The following is a 20,313-nucleotide window of genomic DNA, read 5'->3' on the forward strand; positions in this document are numbered from 1 at the left end:
CTACCGTTTGCACATGGTGCAAGCCTTGGCACAATATTGCATGTGTAACTTTCTGCGGTTGAAAAGCCGGCTTTTTGGGCCAAAATCATGTCATATTGCAGAGAGGAAGGTACGTTTTATGTTTCTTTAGGAGCCTGTCTTGATCTTTACTTACCCAGCTTTTCAATCGCAGGTAAAGACAAAGTTATATTTGTCACCGAAGAAGACCATGCTGCTCCTAGCACCGTGGTACTTGGTGAAGATGAGGAAGATGAAATGGAAGGTTTGATCAAAGCAAACGGCGAAATAAACTGGGATTGTCCTTGTTTACAAGGAATGGCTTACGGGCCTTGTGGAGAGCAGTTTAAGGCGGCATTTTCTTGTTTTCATTACAGCGAAGTGGAACCCAAAGGATCAGACTGCATCCCACAATTTCGTGATATGCAAGAATGTTTTGTGAAATACCCTGAAATTTACGGAAAGGACGATGACGAAGCACTAGAGACCGAGGATGATGGTGAATTGAAGAACGATGAAATAGAAATGACAAAGGAAAGCGGGGAAAATAAGGAAAACAAGGAATTCTCAGAGCAAACGGGAAGTCCGTCAAAGCACTCGAAAGATGTTTTAGTTGAACCATCCACTGACAGAATTTCAAATGAAACCTCAAGTTGATGTTTGCGTGACATTGTAGCTGAGTGAGTTTGTTAAATATTTCGGAGGTGTGGAGATACTTGGAAATTAGAGAATGAGTTTTTACCGGCGTTGAAAACTTGAAATGTTATGTAAGCATGAATATCCACACTCACACATACATACCGCCATGTAGAGCGTTTTCTGTCAATTTATTTGCATACACTATAACATTAATTTTATTATATGAAGAATTGCCGTTCCCTACTCTATAATAATTCAAAGCAGTTTTACAGTGATTGCAGACCACAAATTGATCTTATTACTAAGTGGGGTAGTGTTGGGAGTTCTGTCGTCGCAATCGGGGATCACTACTGTTGATGAATCCTCGTGAAATTGAAGGGAATTCTCAACCTCGTTAACAGACTCCTCTCTCTTCCTCCCTCAAGAATGGACCCTGGTTGCAGCTGGTCACGTGACTGCACACGACAAACTTCTCCCCAGTCAGGGTACACTCGCTCTATTACATGTATTTTGGTCACAAGAGCTGAACAGACATTTTCAAACAAACATGAAAGCGAGAAAAATGTGAGAGATTTGGCGCAGTTTCATGCTTACTACAAAAATCGTATATGAAGTAGAATCTAGTGAATTTCAAACAGTCAAAGAAGCAAAGGTTGATAATTACAGTAATTCTACAATTTGAATCAGAGTAATTTATCTATAGTAGGCGGAACTGTTTCCATAAATTCTACAAGAAAAATCACTTATTCAAGCTTAAATTGTGGTAATGAGTACATCTTTTGCTCTATAAAATGAAATTAAGGACGGTGCCTACTATTGTTACTGCGCATACGTTCTGTGCATCTCGAGATACTTGGGTTTCCTATGGGTGGTGCCTACTAATACAGGGATATTTTTGCGCGGTTTAAAACTATGCGGAGAAAGCAGAACTTAGCAAGTGCTCTTGGTATCCAAAAAGAATTTTTTTTCTCTGAAAAATGCGTGGTTACCCCCAATTTTCTTTTTGGATTTCAATAGCCCTTGCTAAGATCTGCTTTTCCTCCATAGTCATAAACCGCACAAAAATACTTCGGTATTAGCAGGCACCGTCCTTAAGTTCATACATTCTTTCAGTTAGAGCATTAAAATTCATCACTCACACAAAAATACAAATACATTCTTCTTGTCAATAATAAACTGTTTATTTACCTGTAATTTGCGAAGCTCAATAATGAATATATATGTGGTCACCGATTTCATGTGTGAAAAGACATTGTTTTTGATCACAATCAGTGCTCATAGCTCTCTGTTTCTCCTATGCTACCACTTCAAGTCAGGGACATACAGAATAACAACATAAAAATTACCTTTGAAATATGTTCGCATGCGGCTTGCTTCAGTCCGTTGGTATTTCTGAACATTTATAATTTAGCTTTGATCTTCTTTTCCCATTTCACTCCATTTTAAGCTGCCTTGATAGGCGCTAAGCTACCGATACTTCTGCTCTAATTGTCGTGCATGTTTGGGTTTTGACTTACGTGTCTGTCATTGTCTGTCAGCTTCCCTCTGACATAACGACCCGAAATTACAGTTTATAAAATAATTTTTGTGGATTAACAACACTCTACCTGAGTGGAAGAAACTTGAACCTCTTCCAGGTCTAAAGTGTGTGTGTGGTGTAGAAATGCTTGGTTGTAAAACTGCTTGTCACAAAGTTCCCAGGTGGCTTCTCTGTCCTTTCTGAGAAAGCGACAACTGTGTACTTACGGAAGTTTTGGATGCAGGGGACCTCAAAAATAATCTGTTCTGAATATGTTCTGTTGCCGGATCTCTTGTAGTAGAAATGCACGTACCAGATGTCATTAATTACGTGTAAATAAACCAAACTGATTACAGGGCTGACACTGGCAAAGGGTTCATTTATTTGGGCCAATATTTCAACTACCCCTCCCTAATGACAAATTTTCTCAAACACATGACCAGCCGCAACAAGGGTCCACTCTTGAGGGAGGAAGAGAGAAGACCCTGGGAACGAGGTTGGGGAATTCCAACCAAAACCAAGTCCTATCCAGATGTTTATGGGAGCCCAGTGGACCAATGGCTTGCATGTACTTCCAACATGACAGTGCTATGGCCAATGATGCAAAACTGACAATTTTGTACACAAGCAAGATGCCCCTAATGGCATTTTCGCGGGATGCTTAATGTGGCCTCATTTATTCCCATTGTATGTTTCGCAGATTTTTAAAACTATCTAATAAAACTAGCTAATGGAATAGTTTGAGTCACAAAGGTAGCGTGATTTCCGTATTCCCTTGTGTTATGCTACTTATCGTCATACCGGAAAATGCGACCACACAAATGGCCTCACTCACGTTTTCTATTCTGGTTATGTAATTTCAATGAAAGTGTAAGATTACAAATTGTTCTCATTTCACCAAAAAACAGAAAGAAAAACGGCCAAAAAGCTTTCCTAAAATAATGAAAACTTTTAATAAAAACTGACAATCAAACCTTTAATCTTTTTTTGAAGTGGATTTCCAGTTGCGTTTAAGCATCAATTTGACAAAGTGATGTGACGTGTTTTAGTTTATCAATGACCTTTCCTCTGAGCTCCTAGCATTGTGGTTCTGCAACTGTCCAACAAACATGATTCCTTCACCAAGAACACTCTAATTTTCACTGTTTCAACTGTCAAGTGCTTCTTAGAAGATATTCTTTTGATTTACTGCTTCAAAAGGGTTAATTTTCTTTTTGAAAACGGCATGAATGAGTCTAAAACATGTAAACGATATGGCCACAACGGTTTAATGAATAAATCAAATGACAATTTGACGTCACACAGGTACGGACGAGGGGGTCCCCTCCCTCGTGATATACTACGATAATAGATTTTGATTGGGCTGTTTTTGTTGAAGACAATCAGAACAATAGATCCCCTCTAGGAGAGAGCAGAGTTTAGTTAATAAATTAATGTGCAGATTTGAAGCTACCATGAAGGAAAAAAAAAGATGCGGAGCCCAATTTTAGACACGGTCCGCCCTGAGGGCATCCGCGTAAAAACAAGCTTGTAAGTAACACTAACCACAGAGTTTTACCGATATCAGGTCCTTTCTGCTTGTGTACTAAGTTTGGGTTTTGTGCAAAAACCATTTCTGCAGCAGATCTTGGGGTCGGGGGAAGCGTTCTCTGGGTGTCCAGTGTGCACCCCCTTTTTCTTGGGAAAATAGTGCCAGAAGAGCTTGAACTCTTTAAATTTTGAAACATTCTCTATCTGCTCTCACACATTTTATGCTCCACTCCACCCATCCCTCCCAAAAAGGGAACAAAGAAATTGTTTATGCTTTATGCAAGTTGACCCCCCCCCCCCCACCCACCCTTACCACTCTCTTTAGTGTTTTATAAGAACATGGAAGCCCTTTGGAGATTGTAGACATTTCCTAATGTTCAGTGGAAAGAAGTAAGACAATTTATTAATAAGACATAACCGTCCCTGCCCTTACTACTCTCTTCTGTGTTTTATAAGAACATGGTGGAAAGCCTGTGGAGATTGTAGATATTTCCTAGTGTCTATAGCTCCCCTCCCCTCCAAAAAATACATAAATTTGGGGTACCGTATATATTTGACTAACAGCCCACCTTTGAATAAGCATCCACCCTGAAAGCCCAAAAAGTTATTAAGCACCCACCTCACCCCCTCCCAACAAAAATGAAAATATTTCTGTGCTAGTCCAGCGTGGATTAAGACGAGCATCAGTTGTGTTCCAAAATTGTCTTTAGATATGTCAGTCAATGAACTTTTATATTGGTTATGGCTTGTTTATGTTAGGGTTTTTCACTTTGTTTCGTCTTGTTGAAGCAAAATAAACTTATCCCTTGTTTTGTTATTCTCTAAAAATATCCTCACTTGCTGAAAATGTTGGAAAATAAATAAGTGTTCACCCTTATGGGCCCAAAGTTAAATAAATGCCCAGGGCAGTTAACCCGAATAAATACAGTAGATTATCTGGATTCACACCATTCCTTACTATCCGAAAACTGTTTTGTTTACCATTACAGTTGTTGAGGGAAGTCTACATATCCCCAGAGGCTTCAAAAAAAACAAACAAAACAAAAAACAAAACCAACAAACAAACAAAGAAATGGGTTTCAAAGAAATTTTTTCATCTAAAATAGATTTCCAGTGTGTTGCTTGTTAAATATTTTGTTGGATAAAGAAGAGAAGGGTCCAATGGACCTAACCTGCTTGTTTCCATCTCTCAAAAACCCAATAAAATGTAGCTTAATTTATGTCCAAAACCTTTTTGTCAGTAACTTAATTGGAAATGTACTTATTTGTAAATTCATAACCACTCACCGTTGTTTCCCAAAAGTTGACAGGAAGTAGCCTGTGAGAGCAGAAACCTTTTCCAGCTCTTGTTGTCAGCGAGTGTAGCTAAAGCCAGAAAAGGCATCTGCTCTCATGGGCTGACAGAAAAAGGGTAAAAAACAAACAAATAAACAAACAAAGTTCTGGAAATAAAAGCTGGATAAAAAAGGTTGCCATGGCAAAGGCTTATTAATAGCTTCCACCATTTACTTGTTTGGTTATATCAAGCCTAATGAGCCTGCCAATTTTTAAGAAATAATTATGATGACATACACACGTTTTTGAAAATGCCTGGGGTAGGCTACTAATTCACAGGAAATTATGCTCAAGCCGTTTATTCACACAAAGTTCAGTTGACAATTAACAAAATCCAGGTGTAAAGTGATTTCACCATGGCCAACCTGTATGGTTGAATACATACATGTTCTGTACTTTCAACCACAGCTCTGTCAAATAGATAGTGTGTAGCAGCACACAACATAAAAAGAGTAGTACACTGTAGGTAGAAAGAGATATTTTATAAGTCCAAAGAGATCTTGGAGAAATAAGCGGAAGTCACTGGCTGTTAATACATTTTGAGAGGATTGACACAGTGTCAAGAAGGCATTTTATTTAATTTTTTTAATTTTTAAACATATTTGTACAGGATTGCTGCATCAGTTTTAAGAAGAAAACTGATATCAATACAGGTCCTCTTAAAAAAAATAAAAAGGAGATCACAAATATTCTAGGATAGTAACATTAAAAGGAAGTTTCAAACAGTTATAAATTGTCAGAATTTTTACAGATTTTTGTACCTTTGTAGAAAAAAGCGTGCCTGGTGCATTCTAAGTTAACTTTTTCCAAAATACGATCATCATTATTTCTAGTTTTGTAGTGATGAATGTCATGCTTTCTCACATTAAAATAATTAAAAAGGTATCTGGGAACTCTATTTGAAATGCATTCATTAACAAATTATAAAATGCGTGTCCATCCTCTAAAATGGAGAGGTTCCCAGCCCAGATTGGTCAGGCACGTTCAAAGATAGATCAGCCTTTACTAGTTATATTTCACAGGTATCTGAAAGTAGCAACCCTGTAAACACAAAAAGTTGTATTAAAAGGCTGCTAAATCCAACAGTAACAAGGTTAACTTTTCAGTGGGAACTTTCTATCAATAAATATTAAATAAATTGGTTTATTGGCAAAGTAGTGAGTAAGCTTTATTACCAAGAGAAAAATTTAAAGTCTTAATTTACAACATAATATACCAATACAAAAATAGGTAAATTTACTCAGTAAAGTAAAAAGCTAATTGAGCTGAGTAAAGATATGTAGTATTTACAAGTATGAGGTTGGTTGGCACTAAAGCTTTATAGAAAAAGTAGAAAAAGCAGTTAAAGAAGAAACTAACTAAGTAAGTAAAAAAAGTGAAGAAAAAAAAGAATAAATAATTAAATAAATAAGTAGGTGGAAACTCATGGGCATTGACAATAAGACTGCAAGATGTTTTCTTTGACCTTGCTTTTAAACGTTTTAAAGGGGAGGTGTTTAATGCTTTCATCTAGATTATGCCAAACTTTCACAGCGGCAAAGCGACTGTTGAATTTACAATAGTTTGTTTTGATGGTATTGATGTAATAGGTTGATTTGGAGACGAGTCTGGGAATGTATGAACGTATTGATGATACTGTTTGAAAGAAATTTTCAAAAGAGAAAGGAAGAAATTATCACATATCATATCACACCAATTGAGGGAATTATGACACACTCTTTACAATTTAATTTCTACATGTACGTAAAATTATTTCTAAAGGTATCAGGGAAGTTTAATTGAAGGCCTCGGGGCACAACCAACCTACAGTGCTTTATGATGCTTGTTGTTCTGGGTCAGATTTGCTGGATTTTATGCATGTGCACCTCACTTCCATTTGGAAGTGTTTCCCCAATATGTTTTCACTTTTGTGTGGTTTGTTTGGAGTACAAACCCACAAATTTTGGGCCAAATGTCTGTTTTTATCACAAAATGAAGCACAAAAATTGCAAACAAAACATCAAGGCAATATTTTTCTGAAGGAATGGAAGGCCACCGTAAACAGTCTGGTGAATCTGAGCTAAAACAACCAAAAGGGGATCTTTAAAAGCACTATAAGTTGGATAAAAAATATGTATATATATATGCTCTGATCCCTTCAAGTGGTCTTACTAGTGGTTCTCTGTTCTTTCCAGCTTTATTGGTCAATTAATTAATTAATAATATCAATAAACAACAAACTATATATGAAAGAAAGAAATTTGGAAAGAAAGACCAAAAGGGTTAGTGCGAATGGATATGATACCCATACGAGGCGCAACCCCAACCTAAGAAAAATCAAGTAAAAATTACAAATGAGAACACTAATAAAAAACACGAAGATTACGAACGGTGGCATGGGCAGTCACGGGAGAGGAACCAGGTGCAAGTCTTGTCTATGTCAAAGCTGGTATCTAATAAGGTAAAATAGGTAGCATGTAGAAAATTCTTAAAATGCTTTGACTGGAGAATTTGTCAGTCCAGGCAAGATTGCAGATAGTATTCCAGGGTTTTACAGTTCTGTTGAAAAACGAGGCCTGAAACGTAGCGGTTCTGCAGTGAGTAGGTCTTAACATCAGAGTAGGGTTCTGAGTGCGAGAAGGATCATGCGGGACAAAAGTAACAAATCAATCAATGTTTAAGTCGGTAGAAGAACCACCTGGTTTTTGGAGGACATAAAGGCCTACTTCACAGGTTAGAATCCCATCATATGACCTGTTCGTTTCTTCTTCTTTGGTGAATTCTTCACAACTTGGATCTGTGAAGCTGATAGAGCAGCTCGCTTAGTTGGAATCTTGTCAGCAGGCAACAAATTTGATGGAGACAAACTGTAATCCTGAGAAGGAAAAATTGCAGGCACTTTAGTTCTGTCTTCAACATGCTGATTTTCCTCTCCTTGTTGTGCAGATACAAAGCCCGGCATTGCCTCTTTGTTTCTTACTGGTATTGGTCTATTGCTTTGTACTAAGATTGGTTCCTTACTGTTTACCAAAATTGGTTTATCACTGTTTCCTTGCACTGTTCCAACATTTGAAGCTGGTACTGGTTCTTTAGTTTTCATCTGTATTGGTCCATCACTGTGTACTGGCATTAATCCATCATTGAATCTCTGTGTTATTGGCCCATCACTGTTCAACTGTATTGGCCCATCATTGCTCAATTGTATTGGCCCATCACTGAACACTGGTATTGGCTCATCACTGTTCCAATTCACCAACAGACTCTTACTCAGAGGGTCTGTTGCTTTGTTGGAAACTGGAAAAATCTCAAGATCTTTCACTTTATCTTGAATGCCCAAACTACTTCTTGTAAGAACTCTGTTAGTTTTCTGATGCTCTACCAGTTTAGAACTGTAACTTACATCCAAACCACAACGTTCACAAATACTTGAATCCCCCTTGGTAAGGTCTAATTCCTCGTTTTGTATGTCGTTACACAATACACAATGAGGATGAGGTGTTGGTAACAAGAGTAAAGGAAGACAAAGGTCTCTCTTATCAACCTCCACATAATCACTTTGAGATGAAGTTATTTTTACGGGATCATCTACCCCACGATCAATCATATCAATCCACTTTTGACACAAAATCTTAGCTTTACCATCAAGTCCTTGTTCCTGCTGTGTGTTGTACTGCCCCTCTTCAGAACCTCTACTGTCTTGTGAAAAAAAGGGCTGGTAGAACAAGTCACCCGCAGATGACATCTGGAAAACAGTGAAACCTTTCTGAGGGTGTGAGGTGTGCGGCAAGGTACACACCCCTATAAGTGGCTGAGACAGTCTTGAACCAGTTGCTTGTGAGAAAGTGAGGCCTTTACTAAGTCCTGTATAATACCACTCACTGTAAGACGACACCTGAAAATGATAGCAATATCTGATTAAAACTTGTAATGAAAAATTCATATCTCAAGATGGCAGCAGCAAGGAACACAAACCATGGCTTACAAAGACCCATGTGGTGGTTTAGGTGATATTGATTACAAGTTACAGCCTACCCTTTTAATTTTTTTACATCATGGTAATTTAACATTTTGATAAAAGTTTGGTAGCAAAACTCCAATGACATTGAGAAGGATGTATTATAAAGTGGATGACACAGGCATACTCGGAAAAAGGAAATCCTAGTGCTCCTATCAGGAGTAGAACCTAAGACCTTCTGATCACTAGTTTGGATGCTTTATCACTGTTTGAGGTTGGGCTACCTTGGTCAAATATCCCATCCAGGGGAGAATATAAAGCTGCCTCATGGTACATAAATGAGAGGAAACAGGAGTTCACTGCCAGCTGCATTGAGTACTTGTTAATTTAGCTGCCAAATGAATATTAAGATTGAGTGCCCAAGCAGGTTTACCACTGGTGGCTGGCACTCTTGTGTGTTTCAACTCAGGAATTTACTGAGGGGACGCTTGTTTATCCATTTCCCCCAAGTAGAAATTTGAAAGAAAGTCAATTTTTTTAATGTCTGTGCGATGGAAGACACCATATTAGTACCACAACCAGCACTAATACCACTGACATAGCTGTGTTTATTTTCCCGCCGTGACTATGTATGAATAATTTATTACTGAGTGATGATATAAGCTGTTAGATACACTGACTGATCAATCTTAACCAATGAATGGTTGAGACACGGAAATTTCTCCTCTGTGTCATACAAGTTTAGTTCCCCGTAACAACTGATAGTACTCCCCCACAATAATTAGCCATTCATTTCACATTGTAATAGTCTGGCTCTAAACTAGTGTGTGACCGGTATTTTTGAAATTTGACAGCGTTTTGAAATTTTCAAGTCAGTTTTGAACATTGCCAACGAGATTTCAGAGTTCCTTTAGAAATTTCCCTGTTTATTACGAAAGCCGAGGAGGGACTTCCGACTTCCTCTCTTTTTTTTTAATTTTTATTTTTTATCAGCACACAGCAACAGATCTTACAATCAATTTCTTTATTATTTCCTACCGGTTTCGTCTTTGTCAGGGAGTTAGAACAAGATAGTGAGGGAACATATTTTATACCTAATCATTGCAGTACAATGATGGTAAAATAATGGAGACAGGCTAAACACAACTCCTATCGGTCGAGATAAGAAGTACATGACCTTCAAAGCTTTGCTCTTACGAGTACGTCTTTAAAAGATCTCCCTTTTCTGTACGAAAGTAGGGGAGGATCTTTGTAGATCTCTCTCAGCAGAGGCTGGTTTTCTATCAAATGCCATTTACTCATCAGAATGGTTTTTAGGTTAGGCACGGATGGGCGATATTCCGTAACAAATGGCAAAATGTTTTATTTGCGCATTTTTTGTTTGTTTTGTAGTACCGACATTCTTTCGCTAAAATTGACTACTGAGAGAGTTTTATCTATAAGGTTATCGGGGTAACCTCGTTGAGTAGTCTCTGTTTGAATAGAGTGATGTTTTCTTCAAATTTTGTTTTTGAAGAGTTTGTTCTGAGAAGTCTTAGCGGTTTGATAAAGCCTTTCCTGTCGCCTGGAGGGTGGTGGGAAGAAAAATGTGTGTACTGGAACGTTTCTGTCGCTTTGATGTGCGTGCGCACGTCAAGTTTTGATTCTTTTTTGAATCTTTCACCCTTGTATGCACATGTGTCAAGGAAAGTGATTTCAATATCTGAAATTTCAGCCGTGAATTTTATGGTCGCATGATACATGTAGTTGTTGGCTAGCTCTATAAAAGTTTGGATTTCATTTTTGCTTACGTTCCATAGAGAGAAGACATCATCGATGTATCTCTTCCATGTAAGCGGTTTTGTAACACTACGGCTAATTATTTCTGTTTCGATCTCTGCCATGAAAATATTGGCAAAGGATACTGCCATCTTTGTACCCATTGCGGTCCCGTGTCTTTGGAGGTAGTTTTTTCCATTAAAGATTAAAAAATAATATTTAAGATTTAACGTTAAATCCGTGAGCCCCAAAATTAAACATTGCGCATTTTCAGCGTCACGCAGGATTTCCGTCATATCCTGCACATAATGCTTTTTGGGTGTTTTTTCCCCGTTCACACCCTTGTTGGAACGTGATTTGTACTACAATGATTAGGTATAAAATATGTTCCCTCACTGTCTTGTTCTAACTCCCTGACAAAGTCTGTGTTATCAGAGGAAACAGGTAGGAGATAATGAAGAAGTTGGCAAGATCTGTTGCTGTGTGCTGCTCACTAGAGTTTATTTAAAAAAAAAATAAAAATAAATAAAAAAATAAAACAAAATAATAATAAAAAAAAAGTTGGAAGTCAGAAGTCGGAAGTCGGAAGTCCCTCCTCGACTTTCGTAGTTTATTGATGGTATAACACTATGATTTTTTTTTACATTACAGTATTAAGTATTTCAAGAATAATAATTATTGTTTCCCAAGTATTTTAAATCTTTTTTTTTTCTGTCAATGCGTCTTTTTCGAAAAGATTTCCAGAGAAATGTTCAACATTCCATTCACATGTCGGACATTATAAAGAGAAATTTGAAAGTTCATTTCATTCTCAGATATACTGATCATGCGTGGCGTGAATTGACTGCAAAAGGAAAAAAAATCGATGAACTCTGAAAATTAATGACTGCCATCCTGCTTGTAATATTTAGTTTACCTTCCATGGCAAGGATGTTGATTGAGGTGGCAAATAGTGGCGCTGTTCAGTAGTAGAAGCAGATAAGCTATTTGTCAGGACTTGGCTACCAGAATATTGAAAGCAGTGAGTCTGTTGATGATTTGAGCCTGCTATCACCAAAACTGTGTCATTGCAGTCAGATAATACATCAGAAACAACATTGATAAACTGGACTGGGTCTTCGTTATGATGTCTCCACTTAAGGACTGGATGTTGAAGATATCGATCATCTAAAATCATGAGTGACTGATCTGTTGTCACCACGTAATGATGTTCATTTTTGTTGTGACGCTGGATGGAGGATATGCCTTCAAAGGAGTCCACTTCAGCTGATGGAATGGAAAAGAAAAACCTTCGAAACAATGTCCCTGCCTGTAGGATGAAATCAAAGGGCAAACATCAACCCTTTAAGCCCTTACAGTGATCAGCATCAAATTTCTCCTTGTAACATCAATGCTTATTCAACCCCTGAGGTCAGGAGAAATAAGGAAGTGAGCGACCGAGGTTAATTTTCTTGATATTTAAATAACTTCTCCCCTGTATTTATATATAAAAAAAGTATGGGAACAAGATAGGAGAATTTGTTATTTGATATTAGGGGTTAAAGGGTTAAGCACAACCCTGATAAACTGTGTTTCTAGAATTTTGAGTTGTTGTGAACCTCATTATGTAAGGGAGGCCAAGTGCAAAGCTTTTCATAAGAAAATAAGTTTTCTTTACATATGAATGAAAACTAATTTTCACATTAAAACTTTACACCTATCCTCGCTTGCATAGTGAGGCTGAAAGCAACTAAAAAACAGCTTATTGTCATAGCTATCCAGTGAATGAGACCTCAAACCCCAAGGAACAGGAGCTACTAACTAAGGAGAAACATTGAACTTGGAAACAAAACTTTGAACTATTATTATCTTAGTCTTACCAAAACTTTATTTAAAACCCTTAAAAAAGGATGACAAACTCTTGCATCACTTTTTATAAGGCAAAAGTTCCTCACCCACCCACCCACCTCATTCTCATCTACATTGTACCTCTCCTAAGAAAAACAGTTTCAAAAACTCACTCTAAAATCCAGCAAGTCCACTGATTTTTTATTTGCCATTGCAATGCACCGAGGATTGGCAGCAAAAACACACTGGTACCATGGGGAGTAGCCAGCACTGTCACACTGTTCTGCGGGACACATTGTGGTCAGACCTTGGCCACCCCTCCACAGGTATGTTCCACCAGTTTCTGTGACAACCACACCTTCTCCAGGAATGTAAGGGTTGACAGCAATGCACATGGCTTGTTTAGTGAGAGCTACAGTCTCAAGAGGCTTTATGGACAACTAATGAGAAATGTTAAATAATTAATTCATCATTTACCTATTGATAAAATTGACAAAATACGCAGAAGGAACTTGAAAATATAAATTGTTATTTTGATCTGAGAAGTGGACAGTTTTCTGAGATTGAAGGTCAAGGGGCAGATTATGTCCAAGGATAAAAAACTAAGCATATTTCCTGAACCAAAAAAGGCTTGATAGAGGTATTTTGCAAGTCAGAGATACAGGCATACTCAGAAAGAGGAAATAGCATTCTCCCAACAGGGCTGGGTTGTTCGAAAGCCGATTAACGTTAATCCACGATTAGACTTTAATCCAGGCTTTCAGTCTGTTCGTTAAAAATGATTTTAAAGCCTAATTTAGAGCTAAAGGTAAAGAAAGGTCTAAGTTAAAATTGAGGGCCAAAAATCTTTTGGAAGAATATTACTCGATTAGCAATTAAACTCGAGTCCAAGTTTCCGTTAATCCAGGATTAGCGTAATCAGGCCTTGAACAACTGGGCCCAGGAGTCAAACCTGTGACCTTCTGATTACTAGTTCGGATGCTCTACCACTGAGCGATAGGAGACTCTTGAGAGCTAGGCCATTAAACTAGGTTCACATGACAAACATCCTGCATATATCTATCAGTTTATTCACCAGGGATAAAATTCAGTCACATAAAAGGAGTTATTACTATGTTTAATGTGAAGAATATTTTTTTCCTGAAAGTTGAAAAGATGAGGTGTGATTTTTCTTCACTGTCTGGCATTGTTTCATGGAACTGCAGATACGCTCAATTTATTGATGTCCTTGTCTGTTTCAGTGCCAAAATGTCCTTCCATTTTATTTTTCAAATAATGTCTTCCATTGGAGTGACTCAAGTCAGCAACTCAACTAGTTATAGAGAATTTAGATGTCAACAAGTATGTACTGAATTAGATATAACCTGGTATCTTGCCTACAAGGCATTTCAACTACTGTATGTCTAAGATCATGTTGCCTGCAGTCCCCATGGTGCCCTCTGAAGCACCTTACATTTTATGTAGAATATAAGAACATTTGTTGTGTGGATGACCTTTTAAAGGATTTCCATGTTTTTTTAATGTATTTGTTTGGGGAAAATATTATTGAAAAGTAAAGTACTAAATTAATTCTGATTACTTCCAAAAAGTTTTCTCTGCACACTTCCGAGCACCACCATGATGAACAGCCTCATAAAAATACAGTACAGTCTAAAAAAAATCTTTGTGAACAAGCCATATTTCCTTTAGTGAGAGTGCCCTTCAGCTAGGATCCCCTCACACTCACGAGAAGTAAAGAAACAAATACGCTTTTAAAGATCTGCCTTTCCAAGATGGGTTTAATGCGCCAATCAAATCGAAAATTCAACATCTCCCCCATCCCCTCCCCGGGCATTTGACTATTTTCTGTGCCCGGAGAGTGGGGAATTTGACCTTTGCGTGGGTGGCGTGGAGAAAATTAAACTAGAAATGTCAGGTTTCAAACAGCTCTTTTTTTTCGGGCGCCAAAGTCGCTAACAGCTATAAACACGTGTTTGGACGAGATGGAAGAGTTTAAAGAAAGAGAAATAGCATTTGTGAGCGATTGGCTTACAAAAAAAGGTCTTCAAAAGTTGTGTAGCGGTATTTTTGAAGGTATGTATGAAAAATAGAGATTGCTTAAATATTAATGATTTTTATAGATTGTATATAAACGATGTAGATTTTTTATACAACGAGTCAAGCCAAAGTTAACTTCGCAGAAAGAAAGAACGCTCTTACACAAAAACAGAAAGCCCACAAGAAAATTCTACCCTTCGTGACAATTTCAATCATCACCGCCACGTTTGAAAAATATCCTAATAGACAAATGGCATTAAATACAAAACCAGCCGCTACTAAGAGAGATATAAAAGGAACCTCCCTTGATCTCTTATAGAAAAGGAAAATCGCTTCAAGACATGCTTGTTAAAGCAAAACTATAAGTGCTTTTATCAACACAATGGGCACACAGCGGGAGTCACGCAGGTCTGTCAACCCCATTTAAATAATATTAAAGTTGTGTTAAAGTTCTACAAATGGTTCAAATTTGGAGAACTTAACATGGCATATAGCAGAGGGCAGGCAAAGGTGACCATTTAAGCAAAACACCCCAATACTTCACACTCATGCCAACTCTCCCGGATTATCCGGGAGTCTCCCGGATACGGAACAAATCTCGGATAAAAGGGACTTGGCGCCTTATTTGCATAATAGGCTAGTATTTCAACTCAAATGTTCCATAAATTTAAGAAATATTGTGTCATGGCTGTATTTGCATACCTGCTTTACCCAATCTGCCGCAAACTTTGACGGAAACCAAAGAAAATACGCTTTTGTCATCATTGTAATAAAAACGAATTTCTGATTGGACAAACGTTTAACCAATTAAAGAGCAGGCCAGAAAAAGCTCTAGTGCTGTGTGAATTTTTTTGCCAACTTGGTGTGGGGGGGGGGGGGGTAAGTGCATCAATTTTGTTTAGGGGGGAGGGTAGGGTAATAAGGAAGGGGAGGAGTGCTCAGAAGAAAAAATCTCCAGATTTCAGATCTTCAGAGGTTGGCATCTCTGACTTCAGTGCAGTGGCTGTAAGTGAACTTCCTCTAATTTAATTGTACCATTCCTACTCACCAAGTTCTCGTTATCTCTTTGAAAAAATGAGCAACTGTACTGTGATCTGGTTCCAATGACCATGTTGTTACCAGAATGGGAAGAAAAGTCAATTTGTCTTATTTGACCCTGAATTGAGAACTGCTGCATTGAAACTATTGGCTCAGAACTTGATGATGATGATGTGCCATCATTGTCTGCAGACTCTGAGAACTGCAGGATGTTTGAAAAGTTCAAGATATCGAGGCCAGCACCACTGGGATACATAAGAACAGCCTGGTTGTCTGTCTTTGAAGCATGACAAGCCAAGCTATTACCCATCAAAGTATCAAAGTGCAATGTTGAGCTTTCCAAAGTGATACTTTCTTGGAGAAGATTCTGTAGCAGCGAGGGCGAAATATCAGGCACAGTTTTTCCTAAATACTCAATTGCTTTGAAAAGGTCATCATTCTCGCGCAGAGAAGCCTGGCGAACTTTAGAAGACAGTTTACAGTTTACAGTTTTCTGCTTCCACGGCAAGGAAGGATCACGTCTCATATTCATACAGGTGCTCCATGGGGGGACGTTCATTTTCTCCTGCAAGAGATCCACCGCTGTCCCGTACATGATATCCGGGTGATATGCGGAAAAGTTGTCCACATGGGACAATGCAACTGATGGGATGTCACAATTGAGCTCATATCTATGTAAAAATCCATTGAAGTGATAATCATTCACCGTTTCCACCGGTAGAAAAGGTAGGCTTGGGTGCCTTGCCACAAGTCGTTGCCGTCGCGAATTATGCGACTTTTTGGAATAAATCACCAGCGTCCTATCATCTTCATCCAAATCTATATTTGACACTGAAGCGCTGCTATAGTCAATAAACGACTGCGAGACGTTCTCTTGGTGAGAAAAAGGAAAGTTATAACTTTGCATTATAAACTCTGCCAACCACTAGTATGTACTCCATGTGAGAATGCCATGGATAGTTACGTCGATCCTGTATGTATGTATACCGGATGTATACCTAAACAAAAGACAATTTCATTCACCCAAACCGGGACCCAAACCACCCTTCATTTTCTTTTATTTGCCTCTGTTCACCTTCACCCTCCTTCATTTGCCTCTACTCACTTTTTCTCACCTTCTTGAGCTATATTAACGTAAATGAAGGTTTGCTGGGGTATATTAAGGTGGATGGAGTTAGGTATACCTACGGTGGACATACATCCAGAGTCTATATCTAAACAGTACATGTGCTGTTCTTAGCTTACCAAGTGAGGTTTGGTTTGCAAAGGAGGCGTGTTCGGTGGTGTGATTCCCAGTCTCTTACGGTGTACAATTGACCCATTGGGTGGGAGCACGGTAACCAGCACTAACGTAACGTGGCGGACGAGCTTTGGCTCAAAGCCTATTATGCAAATTAGCTGAAGGCAAATTGAATGTTCCCTCAGCTAATTTGCATAGGTAACAGAGGTAACTCTATGCTATGGTTTGACACCTTGTAGCTTTACTTTCGCCAGAAAAGAGGTTTGTTCTCCCTTGCGAATTTTCTAATGTTGAGATAAATATTTCTCCTCAAACTTAAATTGTTTAGAATGCTGAAAATCACCCGAAGAGGCATTTTTAACCGAAACAGCTCTGTCACGGCCGTCCTCTTGATGTCACGCACGATGAGGAAACTCGGAAATTGAAACTGTTCTATTTTCAAAAGGAAGTACGACGTCGAGCTAAGAAATTGTGAAAAGACATATTTTTAGGTAATCATTCCTTGAATGAATGTAAAAATTTTGTAGGCCTCCCGGTTTTGAATTCTAGAATTTGGTGACGTCACGTGAAAACGTGCGCTGTAAAAGATGACAGTGCTAAGTGATGATTACACCAAATCGCGGATAAAAATAATTAGGCTTCTCGGTATTTTTTCGCGCGAAGGCAGAAACGAGCGCGAACATAACACGCAGAACCGAGAGCGCAAACAACACTGCAACCTACGCTCACTAATTTTACAGGCTAAACTGGAAATTAAATAATTACGACGTTGTGACAATGCCCAAAACAATTTATTAAAATTATTTTATTTGCCGAGTATTATTAGCTTTTCTACAGCATTACACAAAAACAAGCTAGAAGCCAAAGCTAAGACGAGATGATACGATACATTGTGCATTTATTGTGCGCGCTAGCTATCGCTTTTGGTTGCTACAGTGAGCTGGATTAAAAAAAAAAGGAATCCGGAAAAATACACTGACAAGACTTTCCTTTATTCTGGAAGGGTAAAACAAAAGCGATTTTGAAAACAAATTGAAACGAAACGAAATGTTAGTGCCTCATTGCTGTACATTGTAGAAAAGTTCGCATTTCTCTAATCGTCTGCACTTTAAGCCGCTTTCAACTCTTTGATTGTAGGTCTTTCTTCTGGCGATGTTACTGAAGCGTTCTTCACAGCAACAACGAACAAAACAAACAAAACAACACTTTATTAAAAATAGACGGTTACAAGGCGGGTAGGTATGTTTATACTAAACTAAATACAAATACATTTGGTGTTTACATCTGAATTGACTAAAATAAAAGTTAAATAAGTAGTAAACAAACAAGTAACGCAAAAAAAGGGATTCGCTAGCTGATAGAAATTGAAGGATTGTTACATATTCACAAGCTTTTCATTATTTCAAGAATTGAAGAAGGTGTAAGGTAAGCATTTTCTTTTTTTAAAATGTTGATTAGCATTTCATGTATTTGTTTTTTGAATAGTTTTCTGTTGACAGACTTTCTAATATTATCCGGTAAAGAATTCCACAGCCGTGCGCCAAATCGAGAAAATGAATTCTTTAGTTGATCAAGACGTGAAGACATGATATAAAATTTGTCGGCGGTTGCTGACCTGGTGTTGTAGGAATGTATATCTGAGACATGTTTAAATAAATTTTGAATATGAACAGGTGCTAGTTTGTTTTGGATATCATACATTAAACAGGAAACAGATTCGACAGAGAGAAATTGAACAGGTAGGATGTTAAGGTTAATGAAGTAAGGAATACCGTGTTCACTTTTTGTACTGAGAAAAGTTCATCAAACGTAGAGCTCGTTTTTGTAGGAGAAGGGAGCTTTTCTAAGTTAGACTGAGAAGCTTGACCCCACGAACTAATTCCATACAACTAATTCACATACACAACGTTTCGAAAATGTAAAACTCTATACACAGATTTGACTGATCAGGAAAGCCAGCGCAAAGATGTCACTTTTAGTAGATGGTTTTCCGGTACCATCAACAAGTTCTGGCGCAATGTAAGTACAGTAACAACCCGCGTATAAGAACCAAGTGATATAAGAACCTACAAGCTGAAATTTGGCATTTAAATACCCCAAAATATAAGATCCTCTTCAGCCTGGCAAAGAAAAAAAGGTTCTCAGTTATACAAAAACAATCACTCCAATTTTGATGGTCAAAATTCTGGATTTTAATTGTGTGAGAAACCTCTGACAAAAAGTTATTGTGTATATGTTTTCTTTGATTTACATTTGTTTGGATTTTCACTAGATTTCACTAGTGCTAAACCATTTTGTATTAGTAGTACGATATTTCTGCCAATGGTTACACTACGACAACCTCTGAAAAATAAGAACCTTTTAAGAACCTAATCAGCCTGAATTGTGAAAAACTACCCTAAAATATAAGAACCTGTTCAGCCTGACCTCGAAAATTCTAGGTTCTTATATGCGGGCTTTTACTGTATTCTTGTACTGGCCCCTTACATGCATCGGTTTAGCGGGAGGATTCTTTGCTTCATTTAACAAAACAATTTTACCGAAATTGATTATTACTGGGTGAAGCCGCTAAATCTTTGCGTGATTCTAGAACAACGTTGCTCGATTTCAGATCACTGAGGGCATAACCGCAACGGTGTACGTGATCCGGCAAGGCATCACGGGAGTCTCACAAAGAATAGTGTTCCCTTCTTTCTTTTCACTAATGAGGTTGTTCTTAGCCGCTTTGTAAACTGTTGGGCTATCTTTTCCGTCTCCATGGAATTTCATGACAATGCTCATCGGCTTTTCTTTAAGACAAACACCAAATAAAAGTGGAATACCTGGGTGATCTCCTACCCGCAGTAAAGCATTGGCTTCATGTTTTGCCTCCCATTGTAGAAATGGCAAGCGCTCGCCGCCTCGACAACGTCTTTCTTTGTATTGTTTTATAACAACATCAATTCCCCGATACTTGCTCGGGTAGCAAGTACCAAAAGTTCCACTCTCGATGGACCTTGCCGCGTCTTACGTTTGACTGTACCTTCTCCATTCTTTTACTCCGCTCTAGCGATGCGCGTGCCATTTTGTTTCTTCTGGGCAAATTTTTTTCCGCTTCCTCTTGTCTTCGTTTTTTCCCATCGCTGTGGCGTGCATTTGCTGGCGGACTGGGATGTGATTCTTCTCCATTCTTTTCACTCCGCTCTAACGATGCGCGATCCATTTTCTTTCCTCCCGGCAAACATTTTTCCGCTTCCTCTAGTTTTCTTTTCTTCTCATTGCTGTGGCGTGCATTTGCTGGTGGACTGGTTTGTGCTATCGAGATTTTTTTCTTCTGCTGGTTCTTCTGCTGGACCTTTTCCCGGACCGTTCTTTCTTTTCTTTCTCCTCTTGTTTTGCTCTCTCCGAAGCTTCTTGAAGTGTGCAAGTTGCTCTTTGGTAAATTCTTTCCGTCTTATTTCTTCCCGATTCCATCACGAG

The 20,313-nt window shown here is 38.3% G+C and overlaps 2 protein-coding genes and 1 pseudogene across 3 annotated transcripts; 1 reads left to right on the forward strand and 2 right to left on the reverse strand.

Moving 5' to 3' along the window:
- Window positions 1-5: 5 nt before the first annotated feature.
- On the forward strand, window positions 6-911 carry LOC146454670 (mitochondrial intermembrane space import and assembly protein 40-B-like). Its single transcript, XM_085095209.1, has 2 exons — window positions 6-109; window positions 173-911. The coding sequence occupies exons 1-2, from the start codon at window positions 88-90 to the stop codon at window positions 652-654; spliced, it is 504 nt and encodes a 167-aa protein (XP_084951335.1). The 5' UTR covers window positions 6-87; the 3' UTR covers window positions 655-911.
- A 4,361-nt stretch (window positions 912-5,272) lies between these two features.
- Window positions 5,273-16,587, reverse strand: LOC146454671 (TATA box-binding protein-associated factor RNA polymerase I subunit C-like). 2 transcript variants are annotated; one of them, XM_085095049.1, is made up of 5 exons: window positions 15,612-16,587; window positions 13,933-13,934; window positions 12,713-12,979; window positions 11,629-12,021; window positions 6,491-8,891 (listed from the first exon to the last, which is right to left on the reverse strand). In XM_085095049.1, the coding sequence occupies exons 1-5, from the start codon at window positions 16,519-16,521 to the stop codon at window positions 7,734-7,736; spliced, it is 2,730 nt and encodes a 909-aa protein (XP_084951175.1). In that variant the 5' UTR covers window positions 16,522-16,587; the 3' UTR covers window positions 6,491-7,733. The 2 variants fall into 2 exon arrangements, with proteins under 2 accessions (XP_084951174.1, XP_084951175.1); XM_085095048.1 differs by lacking the exons at window positions 13,933-13,934; window positions 15,612-16,587 and adding an exon at window positions 5,273-6,061 and having other exon boundaries at window positions 7,698-8,891; window positions 12,713-13,008.
- Window positions 16,588-19,006: 2,419 nt separating this feature from the next.
- LOC146454672 (uncharacterized) overlaps window positions 19,007-20,313 on the reverse strand; it is a 2,156-nt pseudogene continuing 849 nt past the window's right edge.

This window comes from Pavona decussata, unplaced genomic scaffold, assembly GCF_977016875.1.
Source record: "Pavona decussata unplaced genomic scaffold, jaPavDecu1.1 SCAFFOLD_300, whole genome shotgun sequence".
Taxonomy (NCBI): domain Eukaryota; kingdom Metazoa; phylum Cnidaria; class Anthozoa; order Scleractinia; family Agariciidae; genus Pavona; species Pavona decussata.